The 20,072-nt window shown below is 41.9% G+C and overlaps 1 protein-coding gene across 2 annotated transcripts; it reads left to right on the top strand.

Annotated features, from left to right (window-relative positions):
- Positions 1–11,550: 11,550 nt before the first annotated feature.
- gdnfa (glial cell derived neurotrophic factor a) lies at positions 11,551–19,221 on the top strand. 2 transcript variants are annotated; one of them, XM_023153327.2, is made up of 3 exons: positions 11,551–12,407; positions 13,331–13,564; positions 16,161–19,221. In XM_023153327.2, the coding sequence occupies exons 2-3, from the start codon at positions 13,357–13,359 to the stop codon at positions 16,724–16,726; spliced, it is 774 nt and encodes a 257-aa protein (XP_023009095.1). In that variant the 5' UTR covers positions 11,551–12,407; positions 13,331–13,356; the 3' UTR covers positions 16,727–19,221. The 2 variants fall into 2 exon arrangements, with proteins under 2 accessions (XP_023009095.1, XP_004538138.1); XM_004538081.3 differs by having other exon boundaries at positions 11,554–12,483; positions 16,161–19,220.
- Positions 19,222–20,072: the final 851 nt, after the last annotated feature.

The raw sequence follows: 20,072 nt of genomic DNA, 5'->3' as shown, positions 1-20,072 counted from the left end.
GCTCGAAACCTTCGTAAATAATACCAAATAAACCCGACTGTCATATTCTGATTCCTATTCTTGTTACTATGCATTATCACTCCAGATCTTTGAGCCAAACTCTGTCGATCAGTGTTTTCCAGTTGGTTACAACATACTCTTTAATTCATAGGGTTGCTGATGCTAACAGACTCAATAAACTAATCCGCAAGGCCAGCAATGTTGTGGGGATGGAGTTGAACTCTCTTAGGGTGGTGACGGAGAGGCGAATGTTGTCCAAGATAAAGACAATGTTGGATAATTCCTCCCACCCACTTCATGACATGCTGGCTAGCCACAGGAGCACGTTCAGTGAGTGAGTTACCAAAAAGCACCACTGAACAACACATGAAATCATTCCTGCCTGTGGCCATCTCCCTGTACAACTCATCCACCTAACACACTGTATACTGCAATAGCTACACCCTTTTTGCACATGCTCTTCTTTCTTTTTCAGATATTTATTAGTAAGTGACTTACATGTATGTATATATTGTATATATTGTGCTACTTGTTACTTCTTGTATTGTCTGTTTTGTTACTGTTTGAACTCGAGCACTGCAACTAACATAATTTCTCCTAGGGATCAATAACGTATTCTGATTCTGATATTTAGTAGTACTTTACATCTGATTCAGTCCAGGATCCAAAGATCCATACAGGCAGCCCATAGCTATTACTAATTTATTTAACCTTGGAAGGACATTGACACTGCAAGTCTTCTTTCCCATAATCTCTACACCCAAGTGATCTGATTAGATTATCATGGCATTATATTCACTTGTCTCTCCGTATGCTCCATTTAGTTTGTTACTGGAAGCCACTTGTTATGAAGCAAAGTTCAAGGTTGCTGCCACATTTCGCTCATCTTTCATATCATCACAAGAATAACAACAGTGAGTAACAGCGTTTGCTAATTCTCCTTATCGTTGCGTCTGTTAGGTGTTAAAGTGGTAATGTAATGTAATAGTAGCAGAATACAAAGGACCGGGAAATGCCACATCCTGTTTAGCATGATCCTGAGTCATATTTTTTAGGTCTGGAAAGGTTCACCTCCTTTTTGCCAGCATGTGTCCTTAATGGATTTTGACTGCCTGGCAGCACCAGGAGTTTATACGTGTTCACATGGGTGGTCCAGTTAAAATCTGAACTTCTAACATTTGCAGTGTGAGAGCCTCGTTAAGTGAAGGTTTGCAGTGTGTGGGTGTAGTTTTCGACTTTCAGTATTGAAATGACCCGATTGTGTTATGGGACAATTTGTGATTTTAAAAAAAAAGTTATTTACAAATTGATGCATATAATGGGAAGTCACTCAGAATCATTTGCTGACAAAGTGTATTACATAGTTGAGAAGTGGTAAACCTGTAAATGCAGAAGGAGTCTGCATGTATTTGCAGAATATGCAGTTAAATGTACAAAAAAAGGCAACATTTAACTATGGATGATTCTTTTCAGAATCAGAAGCAGTTAGAACATCAGCAGGGTGGCCCACTGACTGATCTGCTTGATCGTGTTATGGCTTTGTTACTGTGCATATGTTTTTATATGTTAAAATATTTTTTCTGCTTTTTTCCCCTTTTAGTAAGTTGATTTTAAATACACTCACTGGCTACTTCGCTCCATTAGTTAAACCTTGCCATTACCATATTGGGATGATCATGCATAATTATAAAAATTGGAATGAGAATATGAAGGTCAGGCTTATTTGGTAATCACTAAAGTGTTTAACTTCAAGGCCAAGAATGGGGTGGATCATACACGGCAGTGAGTCATCTAAGGATGAGAGAAAACTTCAAACTCTTTTCATTACTTGCCTTGTCATAAAGCAGAGTGTTGGCTCATTTTAAAGCATCGTGAGCAGTGTGTTTAAAAAAAGAGTGATAAAAGATGAGTCTCCTTCAGAGCTGGCTCAATTCTTCATGGCATAGATTCAACATGGTGCTGGAAGCAGCTTTCAGAAGATGGGTACGTGCACGGTCATAAAGGTATGGACATGGTCAGCCACAATACTCAGGTAGGCTGTGGCATTTAGTTGCTACTAAGTGACCCAAAGTGTCTCAAGAAAATATCCCCCACACTCTTTCATGTTGCGTACACCAAGTTCCGAAACCTGCTATCTGAATTTTTCAGCAGAAACAGGTAACATGTTTCCAGTCTTCTGTTGTCCAATAATGGTGAGCCTGGGTGAACTACAGCTTCAGATTTCTGTTCTTAGCTGACAGGAGTGGCACCTGGTGTGGTCTTCTGCGGTTGTAACTCACCTGCTTCAAGTTACCGTTGCCTTCGTATCATATCTAAGCAATCTAACCATTTCCCTTCAAACTCTGGCATCAACAAGGCATTTTCACTCAGAGAAATCCTTCCATGCATTTTAACTGTGCTAAGTAGCATACATGAAGCATACATGTTAAAAATGACAATAACAATCAATAGAACTACATGCATAATAATATTGTATAGTTCTCCTTTGTGCCTTACTGACAGCTGTGGCCTGCTGAGGCATAGATATGGGTCTTTGTGATGGTTTCTGAGTTGTGGTGTGGGACCTATGTGGCTAGCTTGTTCGGGCACATCCTGCAGGTTCTTGATTGGTTTGGGATCTGGGGAGTTTGGATGCTAGGTCAGTGCAATGGGCTCTCCAATGTGTTCCCTGAGGTGTTACTGAGGTGTTACTTAGTAGTTTTTGCTGTGTGGTGTGGTGCATTATCCTGCTGGGGAAGTGCAGTAACATCAGGAAAAAATTTGTTTGAAAGTGCCAATGTAGCAGCCACAGAATGAATTCCAGGATGTAAGGTTTTGCAGTTATTCACGTCATCTGTGTCCTAACCATCATCCCTGATTTTAATGTTATGGCTGCTGATGGTGGACAAGATTTCTCTCTTGTGCTTTAGTTTTGAGCAGTTTTCAAGCTGACGGTGCTGCGTGATTTACATCAAAGTGATCATGTGGTTGTGCTGCTGTGATCAACTGTCTCGTCTGCCTAGAGAGACATAATATCCTTGAGGTTTTACTGACAGGGAGCATGATACGTGTGTGTGTTAGTGTCTGTGCCTCACTGTATGCCTGTGTGTCGGTGTGTGTTCACTGTGAATGTGTGCAGTTACACAGGCCTGTATGTATGAGTGTGAATGTGTGACACAGAGTATTTATGTAAGCGGCTGACATATAAATACATCAAGGGGAACACACAGCTGTCTAGTGCCATGTTTCCTGGGGTTTAGTACCTTGAAATGGACTGTGGGAATGTTTCTGTTGGGTCTCTTAGTCCTCAGTTTCTTTTAGCAAACTTGATTGTTAGTTCAAGTGTCTACCAGACTGTTGTCTGTTACTTAGTGCACAGCAGTAAGGGAACTGCAGACGTAGCAACTCCCACTGCACAGCCGCCGGATGGCTGCGGTGAAAGGGACCTGTTCTGATCTCAACACATACCAGGCTGGATTAGAACAGGGAACCAGAGCAGATACAGGATCTGACTCTCTCTGGTATCATTCTCTAACCCTGCTGCCACTTCCCAAAGACATCTTCAACACTTCCTCCTCCAATTAGTGTGACCTTGTTTCATTGAGATACGTCTGTGGGTCTCGTGTAAGTCAAGAACAAGTTGCATGCAGCACACTTTTAGCACAGCGGCCAAAGGAGCGGACACGGAGGCCTGAGGTTATAAACAAAATAGCTCAGTTCGAATCTGTAAACTGATACAGACACATTAAACAAATGGACAACAAGCAATGTAATAGTGTCCCTTCCCCGGGGAGCTTTATGTTTGCTCAGTGGTTATGATCAACACTTAGCCTGCCCTGTTTATTTAGTAATGTAGTCTGAGGAGGCTCCGGCGGACGCTCTTTGAATACTAAAAACCGTAAAGCCAGCATAGAGTCTGACACCGTGCCACCTTGGGGAGGACTGCTAGTATTCCACATGCCCCCTCTTCGAAGAGGGGCGCCACCGACAGCTGCCGAAAGTCAGGGGTCAAAGTCATGCCAGGTAAATATCAGCAGTCAGGATTACAGCAAGAAAGGAGGATGATCGAGGGCAGAAATGAAAGAGCTGAGAAACTCTATCAGCCTAACTGAGACATCCTTGCTGCCCCATATGTTTGCACATATGGCAGATTGTACAATACATAATACACACAGTTCTTTCTCCTTTCTGCATTTGTAGCAAAGACAGCTGAATGCAGATGCTCCTGGCGAGTTTCATTGGTTTGGGTCCTAGCCAAGAAGTGCATCTATGTACCCCATCTGTCCAGCCTTGACTCGCAGAAAAAAATAGAGTAGGTGGTTAAAGATTTGTGGGATGCAGTGTTGTAAATGCTTACACATCAACAACTTTCACTGCTCTCTGCTGCACTCTAAGGACCTAGACTTAATTGTTTATGTCATGGCTCAATAAATTCCCTCTTACTGGATTCTTGTGTGGCCGTGGCCAGACTATTTAGCTGAATATTTAGCTATAAAAATAAATAAAAAAAGGTCTAACAGGACATGCGGGTTTTTAAATGGCTCCTCGTTTAGTAACTGTGTCTGAGAGATTTAACCTTCCTTACTTCCTCCCTTCTATTTATAACCGTGTCATAGGCCTGCTTGCACTTTGATAGTACCAAGTGATCTCATTTACACACACGCACTCACATACACACACACACTCATGCTAGCACATATTTTTGCATGCATACAATCTATCTGTGAACGATGCCAACAAATACTCGTACAATGTTTGAGCAATGAGTGAAACAGATGGAAATACTGCGCTGAGTGCCACAATGGCTGGGTATTTGGCGGGGGGCCATATCGGAATTGTAGCATGTCCTAATGGATAAGCTAAAAGCCATGCGAATCCCTCCATATCTGCCCTGACTACCTGCTCCCTGTCTCTCTGTCTCTGTGCCAAGGGTGACCGGGCCTCTGTGCCCGCTGACAGATAAGCTTACTCTGGCTGATAACTGGCACTTCTGCACACTACATTCGGAATACAGATCAACACAAGAGCCCGAAGTACAACGATATCCAGTCTGAGCTAATGTGCAAAGGGCGGCGACAGTAAAAGGGAACATAAGACATTTGTACTCTTGCAGTAATGAATTGCAGAAAGTTCTGTTACAAATCAGATTTTTCTGCACAAACACGGAATTCAAACGCAAGCTAAAGTTGGTCATTTTGGTCACCTACTCTGCAGCCTGTCTTTCTTAAACACGCTGTTTGTTTCAGGGTATATTTCCCTGTTTGCTGTGCATCAATAAAAAAAGGGGGGAAAAAGCTGTAATTCAGTCTCTGGGGTAGCTGCCAAATACTGATGTTCATCCTGGCAAAGTGTTCTCATGAACCCAATAATAAATTTCATCTGTCAAACATGCACTGAAAACATAAATTTGTCTAAAACACAGTGAGTCAGGCGTTATTTTAACATTATTTGTTTTAACTTCATGCTTGTGATGATCAGTGTTAAACACCCTTCTTCTCATTTTTTTATTATTCACATTAATTTAAGGGAGATCTTTATCATTAGAGTTTATCAACAGTTTGACATAATATTTCAAACTACGGGACACCCATGAAGAGTTTTCTAGGCTAGTATGCAGTTTGGACACTTAATCCTTCTTTTAATCTGCAGAAGTGAAAAGAAGTGACTCATGAATGCTGTTCTTCTAGGCAGAGCTGCAAAAATAGCCCTTAAAGAAAAATATTAAGATGTGCTAAAGAGCAGATTTTTGCACAGAGGAAGAGCTGCCCTGGTGTTTAATGGGCATTAGGTAATGGAGGTATGCACTGAGGACTTGTCACAGGTCTGTAGAGAAGATATTGTATCTGTCTTCTTGCTAAGTTGTGCTTAATAATCCTCCATGATTTACTTTATCCACAGTCTCAATAAAAGCAACTACGCATGCATCCAAACACTTTGTTGTAATTTATATTTTTCCACCACCTAACCATTTACAGTGCTGTGAAACTAATTTCTACTAATCGGAAGGCTGGTGATGTGATCCCTGGCTGCTCCGGTCTGCATGCTAAAGTATTCATGGTCAATATACTGAACTCCGACTTGATCCGTTCATCGGTGTGTTAGATATTAAGCACTTAGGCATAGAAAAAAGTGCCTGTGTGAATGAGGCTTGTAGTATAGAGTGCTTTGAGTGCTTAAGCAAGGTAGAAAAGCGCAGTCCACTTACCACTTGTTGTTGAATCATGAACTCTGACCTTAACTAAGGGTGACAAATATGCAAACGACTAAGAAATCAGGAAGGGAGCAAACAGTTTTTCACAACACTGTACGTACAGTATACCTGCCATAGATTGTGAGGTTAAAAAACCTAAATGCAGACTCAGGGCTCAAAGTGAAAACAGGAGCGCTTTATTTTAAAGATGATAGCTCCAGTCCAAAAACAGCAACAAGCAAAGGGGAATCCAAATATTAGTTTTCCAAAAACCAGCAGACAGGTAAGAGGACTGCAGACCAGCGGACAATCTGACAGAGGCTACAATGAAGACAGAACTTTTTATACACATCAGGGCAATCAGGGAATCAGGCACAAGAGGGTAACAAGACACTAGTGTAGACAATAAGAACAATCAAACAGGGTAGGAAGAAAAACTAAACACCAGAGACACATAAATATCAAAGTAAAGCATGACATGAATAATTACTGAATTCTAAAACTATAAACAGTAACTAGAACTAAAAGACCTCAAACTGACTAAATCAAACAGAGCATCTGAAAATAAGAAAACCAAGCAAAACACCAAACGAAACAAAGGAAACCTGAAGAGAACCTCAGGAATCTGCTACATGCACAAAACTCCAGGATCATGACAATACCTGTTCATTACAGTGCACCTTGTGTACCTGTTACATTCCTCTGAAAAAGAGTTGAGCATTCAATGATTTTGATCTGTTTTTGCTCCAACCCCCAAAAAAGAGTTCCTGCTGCTTTTTCTGGAAAACACCAGAGCACTGATATTGTCATATTTTATTCCCATAACTCTTATTTTGAAGTTATGAACCATGGCAAATCTAATTATGCTCTCTTGGTACTAAATAGTCTAAGGAAAAGATCCCATTCATTTCTCAAACGAAGCCTTACATTGACAAAGGTCAAATACTGACCTCATCGTGAATATATTAGGGTGGATCAAACAAAACACTAACTTTCTGCCTAAAGCAAATCCTTAAATAAGACTGTTAACTGAGTAAAATGTGTTTAAATGTTTTGTCCCAGTGCACTATGCGTTTTAATTATTTAGAAGTTTAGTTGGAAACAGAGCCACAGGTATCCCATTTTGGCTGCATGAGGCACGCAACGATGGCTCATAAAGTCAAGAGGCAGAAAACATGAACAGCACTATGAACAGGTTGCGAGTTGTTTGACACTTCCTTTTTTTTTCTTTCAATAATTTCAGCCATTTAAATCTAATAAGTCATCGGTGGATATAGATGACGAGAAGACAGGATCCCGAAAGACAGAAATAAAAGCCGATTAGCCACATGTGACATTTCTTTCATATTATTATTATTATTATTTTACAGTTTGTCGCTAAACTGAAGCAGACGCCGTGATGTGGTTTTGTTTATGTGAGCTTTGTTAGATGCTCTTATAAACTCTGTGGGGACTCGTGGGTATTTTCCATCTGAGGTCCCGTCGAGTGCGGTGCGGAGACGTGACATCAAACATTAATGCGCCCATTCTGTGGGTGTCACAAATAATGAAAGAGGCTTTTCTGTGTGAGTGACGACGCTCTTCCTCACACCCCATGTGGTGGTGATTCGTTGAGCTTACTCACGTTTCGTCTCCTAACAAATTAATATTTATTATAGTCACTGAGGCATTCAGCTCGGGGGATTTTTGACACCCAACAGACAGTGCAGCACTCTCACATAAAGGAACTCTCTAAGATGGGTCTATTTTCAGTGACCATTATCTTCACAGCTCTGTCTGTGTGAGGCAGAGGAGGGTCACAGAGGACTCCTTTGGTGACATGAGTGACAATATCAATAAACAATACAGTCTCTGTCTGTCATATCTCTGAGTAGGCCGTGTCCTACACTAGCCTGCGATGTCACACGCAGTGACGTGTAAAAGTATCTCCTAAGAGATCTGCATACACCAAGTGTGTGGCAGGAAGCACAACATACGTCACAGTGCCGGACACATCAGGGCGCTCATGTTGAAGAGTATCTTTGCATTAATACAGTCGTGGTAAAGAGAAGGTGTGGCCTCTGTCAGTTTTAGGATCTTACATATCAGGAAATCTTAAATTTAGGTCAACTGAACCCGACTTGAACAACAACACATGGCATTTCACAAAAAGTTCTCAAAAATGCAGAAAGTGTGTCAAAAACACCCCAATCAGGGTCACTAATTGTTTTCTGTATGACTTTATCAGTCACTCACATCAGTGTGGAGCAATTTTGGCCTATTCTACTTCACGGGATTGCTTCAGATCATTGAGGTTTGCAGGTATTTGTTTATGCAAAGCTCTCTGCCACAAAGGTCCTGCAGCATTTCAGTCGGCTTGAGGTCTGAACTTTATCTGGGCCATTGTGTCACCTTGACTCTTTTCTATTTTAGACTATTATAGTATTGTTGCTGTGCTTTGGATCATTGTCCTGTTTTATGACCCAGTTTCAGCCATATACCAAGGAGTTCATTGCTGTTTTGAGGACTCCAAGGGTCCCCGGTCCTGTTGCTGCAAAACAAGCCCACATCATCACCCGTCCACTATTGTGCTTGACAGTTAATTTGAGGTGTTTGTGCTGATATGCTGTGTTTGGTTTTTGCCAAATGTGACACTGTACATTATGTCCAAACATCTCCACTGTGGGCTCATCAGTCTTGTTCCAGAATTCACACAATTTTTATAAAGTTCCTAAACTTTTGTTTTTATAGAGGTGCTCACACTTGCTGATGATCAGTTAATCAATTGCATTTGATTAGCAGCACATGGATGACACTTGACACTTGCCCTCCTCACTCCTATGGAAGTAGTAAAGGTCTACTTAATTTTTCACACAGTGCTTGTGCATTTTGGCTTGATTGCTGTTAAATAAATAATGACATGATGTTACACGGCATGTGTCGTACTTCCTACTGATATAGAAACATTAGAAATGAGAATGTACTTAATTTAATGATGACTGTAAGCTGGTGGTTTTAATGTCCTAAGTGAGCATTTTTAATGTTGTTGAAATATATTTTCTAGCTGACACAATGTTGATAAATCATTTGGTGTACAGTATAAAATCTCCATCTCAGTTTCCCGTTACATGTGATGACATCTGCACCATTTCTTGTTCTGTTTGACGAGTAATCAAACAGATGGGTATTATATCTTATTATATCTTATTATATTATATTTTTGCTTGTGGACAGTAGACTTTGTCATCCTGACCTATCTCTCTCTCTCTAACCCTTTTAGGCATACGTAACTGACCGAATCTAATGATTAAATATGGACTTAATAATTGCTCATAAAAATTATACACAGAGGTTGAATAATCTGCTCTGTCAGTTTCAACTCAAAAAAAATGCAGTTGAATAATTTTTCCATGCAATGCGAACTTCACAAAGAAAGATTCTCTGCTGCCTGTGACCTTCCTGCTGTGAGGGGCAAGTGCTAACCATGCACCATGACGCCGGCCATGCAGCCACCCACTGTGTGGAGTTTGCATGTTCTCCCTGTGCTTGAATGGGGTATCTCCGGGTACTTCGGCTTGCTCCCACAATCCAAAGACATGCATGTTAGGATAACTGGTGACTCTGTGTGTATCGCCTCTAATGTGCTAGCCCTGCGATAGACTGGCAACCTGTCGAGGCTGTACACCAACTACCTGTGACAGCTGGGATAGGCTCCAGCACCCCCCACTCCAACCCTTAATTGGATAAGTGGTTAAGAGGATGGATGGATGGATGGATGGATGGATGGATGACCAACTCAATTTTTAAGGTACAAGTGGACCCTGTACATGCATGTAGTAGTAGTTGTAGTAGTTGTAGGCAGTGTAGTAGCCATTTGTAAGGGTGTGGTAGATAAATAAAAAAAAGATCAAAACATGTAATTAATCTAATAATCATATGTTATTCAGTAATTGCTTTTATAACAAATATGAGATAATATGTAGTGTAATTGTTTTTTTCCCCCAACTTCCTTCCCTAAACTGAACGTGCATGTCTAGCAAGTGGCTCCGCTTTTAGGTGACTCAGTCTTTTATTGTAATCTGCTCAAAGCAAGTTCACATTACATCCGTACATTTGAGCCTGTTTACATAAGCACCGACTGTCTCTCATTCATTTTCTACACCTGCTTGTTCCTGTTTTGATCAGTGTGAACAATTAGGCAGGAAAACATCACAGTGGCATTTTTTTTGACAGTCTGATTTTTCCATTGACCTTAAAAAAATGTTATTCAGTTTTATTTCACAGATGAGCAGATTTGTGTGATTGTGTTACATTGTCAAATGTGAACATAAGCATCAGCCAGCATATAAAGCTTAAATATGGAGTCTTAAACTATGTTTGGAATTTCTTCATTTGTGGCCCATGTGTTCCTTTACGCAGAACAACGCCATTTTTGAAGAGATCGTAACATTAAAACATTAAAGAACCACACGTGAGAGACTTGCCCTTGTATAAAATAATTAAGAGCTCCAATATGACTCACTATAAAACTGTAAACAAAAATAACATGTGAATTGAGAAGATTGTATGATGACAAATGAACCGTTCACGGCTGTCATTTAATACAATGAAACCATGCGAGAACATGACAGAGAGGAATCCATACAATGAAGACTTGGCTCAGTACCATACAGACACTTTAGAATTGGGCAGGGCGCACAGAAATGCTTGAATGAAAGCATGTATCAACAAGAAGTTTCAGACCAGGAGCAAACAAATATGAGCCTTAATACCTCTGAGAAGCAGACAGGTCAGCGTGGATTCGAAGTGACAGCGCTAGATTTTCTTCCCTTTGTTGAACAGCCATTAGCAGCATTTCACGTGTTAAATTAAAACCAGAGCGCTTCTTGGAAGTGTGTCTAGCTGCATTTGGAGCGGGTCTCTCCTGGCGCACGAACACAAAATTACTTTAATTCTTGAAGGGCTGGGTTACTGGTGGAATTCAGTTTTGCGTTAGATAAAAGGCAAGTGAAGCTTGTAAATCATGAAAGGAGATGGAAAGTCTTTCTCGAGTGCCATATCTTAAATAGTGCAGCGTCCTTTCTTTGTGGTCTGCGTGGTGTTGGCCTGAGCTCACCTGGATATAAAACCGCGTATTGAATGACAAAATGCTCCAATTTGTTAACCTGTGAATGTAATTTCTGTGTAACAAGTTTTGAAGTTCGAGAAATTGCGAATATGTGCATGAGCTAAGTGTCTGCTGGTATTTACAATTTCGTTCTAGTAAATAACAAGTGAGATAGTAACCTCACATTTGAGACGTGCTGTAGCCGTGAGACGGAACTTGACGCCGAGGCGCACAGAGTGAGGAGATCAGGTTAGAAACATGGATCGCAACAGAACATCTCTAAATCGCATTCCGCTTACTGAAATCTAACCCGGGGACATCAGGATGTGTGACATAATCCCCAAGACATCTGAAAACCGCGCTCCTCCAAACACGGCTCCAGGGGTGGTTTGGAGAGATATGTGGACCACTGTTTGCTCTTGCAGGGATCTATAAAAGAGGGGCGGACACCAACTGCCCCCAAACGTCAGAGCGCACTTAACTATAAATCTCTCCAAACTGCTCTCTGCGCCCGGCGCGTTGTTATGCGCAAACATCTGTCGTGCCTCAGTCCAATATGAAGAAAATGCGTGTGGACACCCTTCGAGGTTCATAGACACCAGCTGACCTGGAGAATATGGAGAATAAATATCGCCGGGCTTCTTGTTTACATTGACGAGATTTGTATAAAATGTTGGCGATTGTGACATTTTAACGCAGTTTCTGGATATGAGAGGTTCTTGACTGTTATATCAAAAGTCGGACTACACGATCGGGCACTCTGGCAAACATATTGCGCACTTTTTAGCGCCGTGCTCGTGTGCTGGAGACACTGATGTCTTCATTGGACTCCTTTCAGTTGGAGATGGTGGCCCTCTCTCGGATTTCCAACGTGGAAACGTAGCATCCAATTAATCAGCGGCAGCAACTGTACCCCCAAGGCGCAGTGGCACTTGGTCCGCTCTGTTCAGCACCTACCTTTGGACTCTGAAGTGTGAAAAGGCGCGTGGATGGTCGGTGTGCTGAGTCCGAATATGAAAAACATAGCTGGTGCGTTACTGCAGCCTTTTTTCTCCCGCTTGGACACAAACTGAAATTGAACTCGCTTGAAGGAAATTTTCGTGCTGGGGTTGTTGAAATGATTCACGCAGCGGAATCAGCTGGGAACATCAAGTGAGTGGCGTTTTCTGTTTGGATTTTTACCACTAAAAGCCGAGCTAGTTTCAGGTCTGCATGGGCCATATTTAAGGTAAGTAAGTCTGTTTTTTATTTTCTCATTTCAGAGTGTCACACCAAATACTGCCTATAGTTTCGGATTGTCTGTGCGCATTTAGATAAAAAACAAATAGTGACTGTGAACGACGGGACTTTCACACGTATAAAGACAGTAGAACTTTTGTATTGTATGTCTGAGCCAGTATTTATCTATGCATAACTGTTTAGTTTTGCTGCAGACTCAACATGCCATTAGACAGAGTCACGTAAGCTTTGGGGTTCGCCATCTGGCCAACTCACACTACTATTTAGGCAATCGTTGCCAAAATGCTTCGATGCGTGCTTTAAGCAGCGCATTTTTTTTTCCTGTGAGGCGCACCCTCCCAGTCTCTCACAAGTAGTAAGAGCTTGGCTGATTTTAACGCAGCGTGAATAAATACAACCAGTCTGCCATCAGTAGCTTTCTATTTAATCACGCATTTAAAACAGTACTTTTACGCACAGATTTGCGCATTCCTGCATTGTTATTTTTAGCTTTCATTTGTGGTCTTTTGTGGATTATTGCTCCTTTAGGGCACAATATGCTCATTTATTTTGTTTTAAAAAATGTGAATCAACATTTTCTGGCAGCTTCACTCTGATATTCACGTTCACGGCACATGCACGGAAAAAAAAACTGAGGATCAAAGCTGCTTGACATGATGACACAGTTATTAATAAAGAATGAGTCAGGGTAGGTCTGGCCACAACAGTAGTGTTTCAGACACTTTGCTGACTTCATTACAAACTAGAGGAGGCTCATATTCACTCTGCCCATTTTTATACCCATCAGTTTGTTTTGATTTAAAATAAAATATTATCTTGTTTTGTTTTGTTTGCAGCTTTCTTCATAGGAACTGAGTCTAAGATGAAGTTATGGGATGTTTTGGCCATGTGTTTGTTGCTCCTGAGCTCTGTTGCTACAAGGCCTCTCTACCAAAACACTCAGCCAGCCAAGAGGACTTATTTCCCCAGCAGCTATAGTGATTCTGTGCCCTTGCCTTCTTTGGAGGACGAAGCGCCATCGTTTGAGCGTGAAGACCACCGACTGCAGGAGATCTCAAAGGAGAATCAGTGTAAGTATGTTTTTGTAAGATGTGTAGTCTGTCTTGAATTTGTAATTAGGCTGTATGGGTGTCACATAAGAGATGTACTGTTTGTCCAAAGCAATGTCAATGTAATAATATGCAATTAACCATTATATAATCCAGGCATATTACCCTGTTGATTTGATGCATATGTAATGTTGGTCTTCCTTGACTAATTACACTTGGGAAACAGCACACGCAGTGATAAGCGAGGCAATATGCTGAGCCCACAGTGGAGAGTCCCATATTGATAAGGCTGTCAGACAGGCAAGTTATCAGACGGAAGATCTTAATTTGCGTTTTATTGGCACTTTGGGTTGCATCATACGGATGTCAAAACAATCCAGCAGAAAGAATAAGAGTGTGAACAGCTCCAGTCCCAAACATGGGGTCATTCTCAACACTACCCCCTTCTCCCTTTGTTTATATTCACCTCTGCCTCTCTGCGGTTTAGAGACCCGTAACCTTTACCCATCTGCCAAAGCTCAGAAATTATGGTGTGGTTTAGAGAACAGGGGCCAGGTCATGAGGATTTTCGACAGACAACACCGGAAAGTTTGAAGCACCGACTGAGAGTTCTGTGTTTATGCTCATTTTAACAGCGACAGTGGGCAGGAATTTATTTTGTTTGGATCAACGTGACACTGTAACATCTTCACGCAGACATGAAACACGGCCAAGAACTAGATAAGGAATGGAACATTTGGACAAGAGTTTGTCCTGCCACCTCATATTTTGTTTGGGCCGGGGTTACATCACTGATCTGCTGTGCAACCCAAGTACATTAACTATGCTCAGATACTGTAAGCAACAATCGAGATCCAAAGAGGGAATGGGTCTTTTTGGTTTGTAAAGATAAAAAGCTTGTTTCTTTTTCATTTAAGTTCTAGAAGCTGCAGACACCAGAAAATCAGCGGTTAGATCTGATCTTATTGTTGTGTTCAGTGATTTTTAAAAAGCAAACTTCTTAACTGTTAACTCTGTAAAACTCCGGCAAGGTTTGCACAGCGAATCCCCCCATTTGTTGCTGCTAGTCTAGTCGATTAGCAGGTGTAAACTGTAGCCACCCTGCCTGTCATCTGAGATGCTGGGGTTTGTCTAAATCAAAGGGTAGGTGTGTCTAAACAGATTGGCCCTAGCTCACCTGATATATTAGATTTGTGGCTCAACAGGCTCTGAAGCTCAGGCAGATCAGATGGCCTGCGCTCTGCCAGACAAATAGGTAAAAGAGGAGCGATAGGAGATACTGCAGTTTAAAGGCTGTTACACACCACACTACCTGCCAGACATCACACGCCGCCGGCCTGACCTCTTGGTGACACACCCACGCTGACTTGAGCTCTTTATTTGAGAGCAATATGTCTTCATTATCTTTATGCACACTTCACTGTTTCTGGAGCTGCAGGCACTCAACCAGGAGAGACGTTACTCTGTAATAGAATCAACATGTAACAGTGCAGCATCCAAGCCTTTCAGTCAGTCCTCATCACTCCTCGCAGCAGATGGCAGAGAGCTGTGCTGGTGCATGTTTTCAGTTTTGAGCAGACTGCAATCTGCCTCATCTGAATGAGTCAAAGCATATGATTTCCTCTTATTCGGCCTTTGAAGTCTAGGCGTTCTAAAATTACATCCGTCCGAGATTTAAATGCATCTCTCTAGGTGGTGTAATTGGCCTGTGCCTACTGTATCAATACAGTCGGTTCCTGTGTGAAAGCCTGCTGGATTAACTTAAGCTGTAGAGTTAACCTTTAACGACTCAGGGTTGCATGGCAGCGGGGTAACCGCATTATTTATCCGAGGTCAAGTCTGCCCTTGCATGCCTATATTTTTTTCCTCCCATCTCTGACTGAAAAAGAACTGAAAATGAAATTGACAACAACCTCTGACCTTCAGCTTCCAACTCATCACACAGCAGCCATCATGGAAGAGGTTAAAACAGGGCACCTGTAAACCTACGTCTGAGCTGCTCTGGACTGGACTGCTCTGCATTCCTCCACTCAAGACTTCTTCTTGAGCGTCTGAGCAGCACATATGCCAGTATTTCTGTGCATTGTCTAAAAAAACAGTCTACATTCGGATAGTGTTATTTTTTCACATCTGAAAATTCGAATATTGTGCTTCCTGCACATAGTTAGATGACAATAGAGATACTATTTTCATATGTCTATTACTATTTAGGACTAATGCCTGAACAGTTTCTTGGCAAGCACCTTTTTGGAGGTGCCAGCAGGCAAAGTTTGGATTGGACTGTCTCATTCTAAAATGATGAGAATGTAAGTAAGATAATGTCTTACTTACAGTAAATGTGCGCATGTCTGTGTGTGTGTGTCTTTTTGTTAGTTGTGCAATGTTTTAAATGTCATGTACTATCACTGTGGTTGATGTGTTCCTATTCCCACAACGATCTATCAAATTTTATCTTATCTGCTCATGCAGTCTTTCAAAACAGTAAATTATTAATTACAATATAGTTGATGATCGTAGAGCTGACATGTCAGAAAACTGTTTAGTGTCAGCGGGAGCCTGGATATGAGCTTTATAAAAGCAGCTTTATAAGCAGATCTCTCCCTTCTGTTTCTTCCAGATGACATTGGAGGTCCCTATCCAGATCAGTTTGATGACGTAATGGATTTTATTGAGGCTACCATTGGCAGACTGCGGAGATCTTCGGAAACCAGCGGCGGTTCCAGGGGAAAGAAGGAGCAGAGAAAGAGAGGAGCGGCAAACACAGGAGGCGCGAGAGAGGAGGGGAGAGGACACGGTGACAGGAGGCGTAATAGGGGCCGAGGGGGGAGTAGAAATGGCAAAAGAGGACGAGGTGAGAAAGGGAAGGAGAAAGAGAGTATATCTGTGCAGACGCGGGGGTGCTTGCTAAAGGAAGTCCACCTCAATGTGACGGATTTGGGGCTGGGCTACCAGACTAAAGAGGAGCTGATCTTCCGGTACTGTAGCGGCCCCTGTATTGAGGCAGAGACCAACTACGACAAGATCCTGAACAACCTCACGCACAACAAAAAGCTGGACAAGGATACACCCTCTCGCACCTGCTGCCGGCCGATCGCGTTTGACGACGACCTGTCTTTTCTGGACGACAATGTGGTGTATCACACGCTGAAGAAGCATTCTGCCCGGAAGTGTGGGTGTGTTTAAAGAAGTCACATGAGCGGCACGTAGCAGACTAAGGATATCCTTTACAAGCTCACGCTGGAGAGGGACATGTGTACACAAGGTCAAATTGGGAGTGTTTGTCTCCTTTTTGTTGTTGTTGTTTTTGTCAGTAGTCATCAGAGGAGGAGCAGGTAGGCGTACTGAGACCGCCTGAAAGACACTGGAACAGCCGCTTGAAAGGAAACTGTGCGTTTATCCCATACTCGACTGTTCAAACACGTGCAAAACAAAATGTATCAGGTGTGCACCAGTTTGCAGAAGATTAAATACTGTTACACTTTCAGATTTGCCAACTGTGCTATCTAAAAAGGGTGAGAGTAGAAGAAACATCAGTTGTTTTGTTTTTTCCACAGCTGGCTCTTTAGACTGTAGATGAATCCAGAGATTTGACGAGCTTCAGTTGCAATCGAAACACTTCCAGCCTGGATGTTGGCATTTACATTCAGAGCCAAGGAACCCCATCGGAGTTAAGCAAAGACTTTTTTTCTTCTTTTTTTGTGCAACACATCTACATAAAACCCAACCTATATGCATACATATAGTATATACGTGTGTCAGAGGTATATTTATTAAGATGGAATTAACTTATTGTTATTTATTTCAATCCATTTTATTAAAAAAAGTGTCTTTTTTTTTATTTATTTAAAGCTTTGTTTGTCCTGGATAATGCCAAAGTAGAGCATTTTCTCAAGTAAAACCATGCAAGCTGACTCAGACCTGTTAAAACACTCCCACGATCCCAAAGCTTATTTATGTCACTTAGATTCCAGGCTTTCTCAAGCAGATCCAAATGATCATTGTTAGCCGTTAAGGAAAGATAGAGAAGCAGAGGAGGGGACCAATAGAAGATTTCTTTTTTTTAAATAGAGCTGATCTGTTGTTGCATTTTGAGTAGTTCACCTCGTTATCGCTAATGTGACCACACTAAGACAGGGAGAAAACGTCACCCGGGTACAGCCTCCCATTCAAAGCATCCTTTAAGAACACTATGTTTACGCGGAAGCAAATAATTCTTTGCTGCTGTTTGTTTATAAAGTGTGTGTGTGTTGTTTTTTTAAAATCAACAATCCAGGACAGACTCGGCGTCACTCCAGCCATAAGCCATAATGACTTTTAATTTCAATCTGCAGTCGACACGAGAGCGGTGTGGTCTCGCGAGGATCTGCAGGTGCCTTTGACGATCCATCCTTTGAGTCACACAGTACAGAAGCTGCTATTTCTGCCTGTCAGCACGCGTTACCTGAAACCTCGCCCTGGCCTCGCACAAAATCTGAGCAAAAGGCTTTGCAGCGATAACCGTCCCAGTAGGCTTAAAGTTCACGGGGCTGGCCGTGTTTCTGTCTGAGCTGTGACAGACAGGTCTTTTATTTTTTTTTATCCTCAAAGGGGATTTGAAAGTGATCCTCTAACATGAGTCTTAACCAAATATCCCCACCGGCAAAGGCAGTTTAAGGAAGATCTAGCTGCTGTAGTGGATGTCATCACACAACTGATATGAATATCTCAAAGGACTCAACAAAGGAGTATGTTTTGGAATTACTGAGTAAATGATTGGTAGGCTCAGTGGGCTTTTCGGTGTACCCGTCCAGCCACCTGTCCCCAAAGTTTAGGAAGAAATATACATTAAGGAAAGGAGACTCTTTAAAAAGCGCGTTTGTGTGCCCTGTTAAGGGGGTAGTTTTAAGTGGAACAAAGAGAGCCCTCGAGTAGGTCTTGATGTTAACACGGATTAGGGACCAAGGTATCTGTGCCCACCCATCAGCAAGCAGGCCAGCTTTACTGTGTAATCCCCCCACACAGAACAAATCCAATGCATCAAGCTGAATTTAGGCCAAATACTACACAGACAGGGAAAAAAAGTCTAGCTTTTATCACAGCATACCTCATCAGTTGGATCATCTTCCCATTTAACAACTGATTCGTGCATAAGCCTTCCCAGATGGGAATGTGGAGGCTTCCCAGAAGCCTCCAGAGCACCTCGCTACTCTTCCACACCATACATTAAAGAGTGTGAACTGCAGCACTCGTCTCATCGGTGATTAGTACCCCGGTTTTGATGCAAAAGTGTAAAGATGAAAAGGACTACATTTGTTATCACTCCGCTATCACCTCTGTGGAAAAGAAAAAACAAACTGTCATGTCGTCTCACTTGTTGTGTGTTACAGAACCAAAGCTCTGGGCAAACTTTATTTTTGTACAATATTCATTTTATAACTTTTTACAGAATTAAACTTGTTTCTATTAAATGAAAATGTCTCCTGGTATTGTGCCATGTACGACAATGATCCACCGGTGCCAGATGGTTCTAATTTGCAGGGTAATGTTTACACAGGCATCAAGCAAAATTGAGGGTGAAAAATTTGGGTTAAATGGGGAGAAATGCGAGGATGGTTTGAGAGATGGCCTCCGCAGTGTGGCATCCCCCTTCTGCTCTGAATTCTTGAACGGGAGCCCGGGAGTCGTACAGTAAACAAAAGCCAGCAGAAAAGTGCCACCGACTGTATATCAAGCTCCTCGAGTCTGTTTCCACTGTGCAGAGAAGATATGTAAATGGCGATGAGAAGGTGGCAGAGGTACAGATAGTGAGTCATGACACAGACGCAAGGAGTGCACGCAATGTATACCTGATGGCACCTTCTAATCCCTTTGTTCGGCCTGGTTACTGTGAACCTAAATGGACAACTGGTTAGTTGCTGTTTAACAAACCTGAAGGTCACCTCTTTACCTCTAAGTACAGAAAAGAGGTTGTCTTCAGTCTCATTGCTTGAGCAGAAAGATGCTCAAATGAAAACGAGATCTGTGAAATATTTGCATTGACCAGGAATATAAATAGAGATTCATCCCCCCAGATATTCACTAATGGTACTGTAATTTAAAAAAAAATGTTTGAATTTGAGAGTGAGCTTAGTCTTTTATAGGCCTATAAAAGGTTCTACCTTTAGGCCTACACAGAGCTTCTCCTTTTCGCGTGCCAGACGCTTTTTCACACAGTGACGGACTGATCAACCGTCCCACTTGAATCAAACTGCAATCACTCCCCACCTCCCGCTGCTGACTGAGGACTCTGCTACTGAAGAGCTTGACGTCAGCCTCTTCCCACGAAGCCAGTATCCTCTCTAGATGCTTTTAAATACATCACTCACTGTTTCAGTCCATCCATGTTTCTTCTTCTGGTTCTTCAGTTTCATTTCATGGCCACAGGATGCTTGCCAGGACACAGAGACATTTTATTTGTCTTCTTATAATTTTAGTTAGGACACATTGCTCTACATATATAGCCCTTTCTAAGCCACTTGGTAAAAAGATGAACCAAAAGCCAGATCTGGAT

Source organism: Maylandia zebra, linkage group LG7 (assembly GCF_041146795.1).
Source record: "Maylandia zebra isolate NMK-2024a linkage group LG7, Mzebra_GT3a, whole genome shotgun sequence".
Lineage (NCBI taxonomy): Eukaryota > Metazoa > Chordata > Actinopteri > Cichliformes > Cichlidae > Maylandia > Maylandia zebra.
Note: the sequence above shows the minus strand (reverse complement) of the source record. Positions and strands in the feature narration are given on the sequence as shown.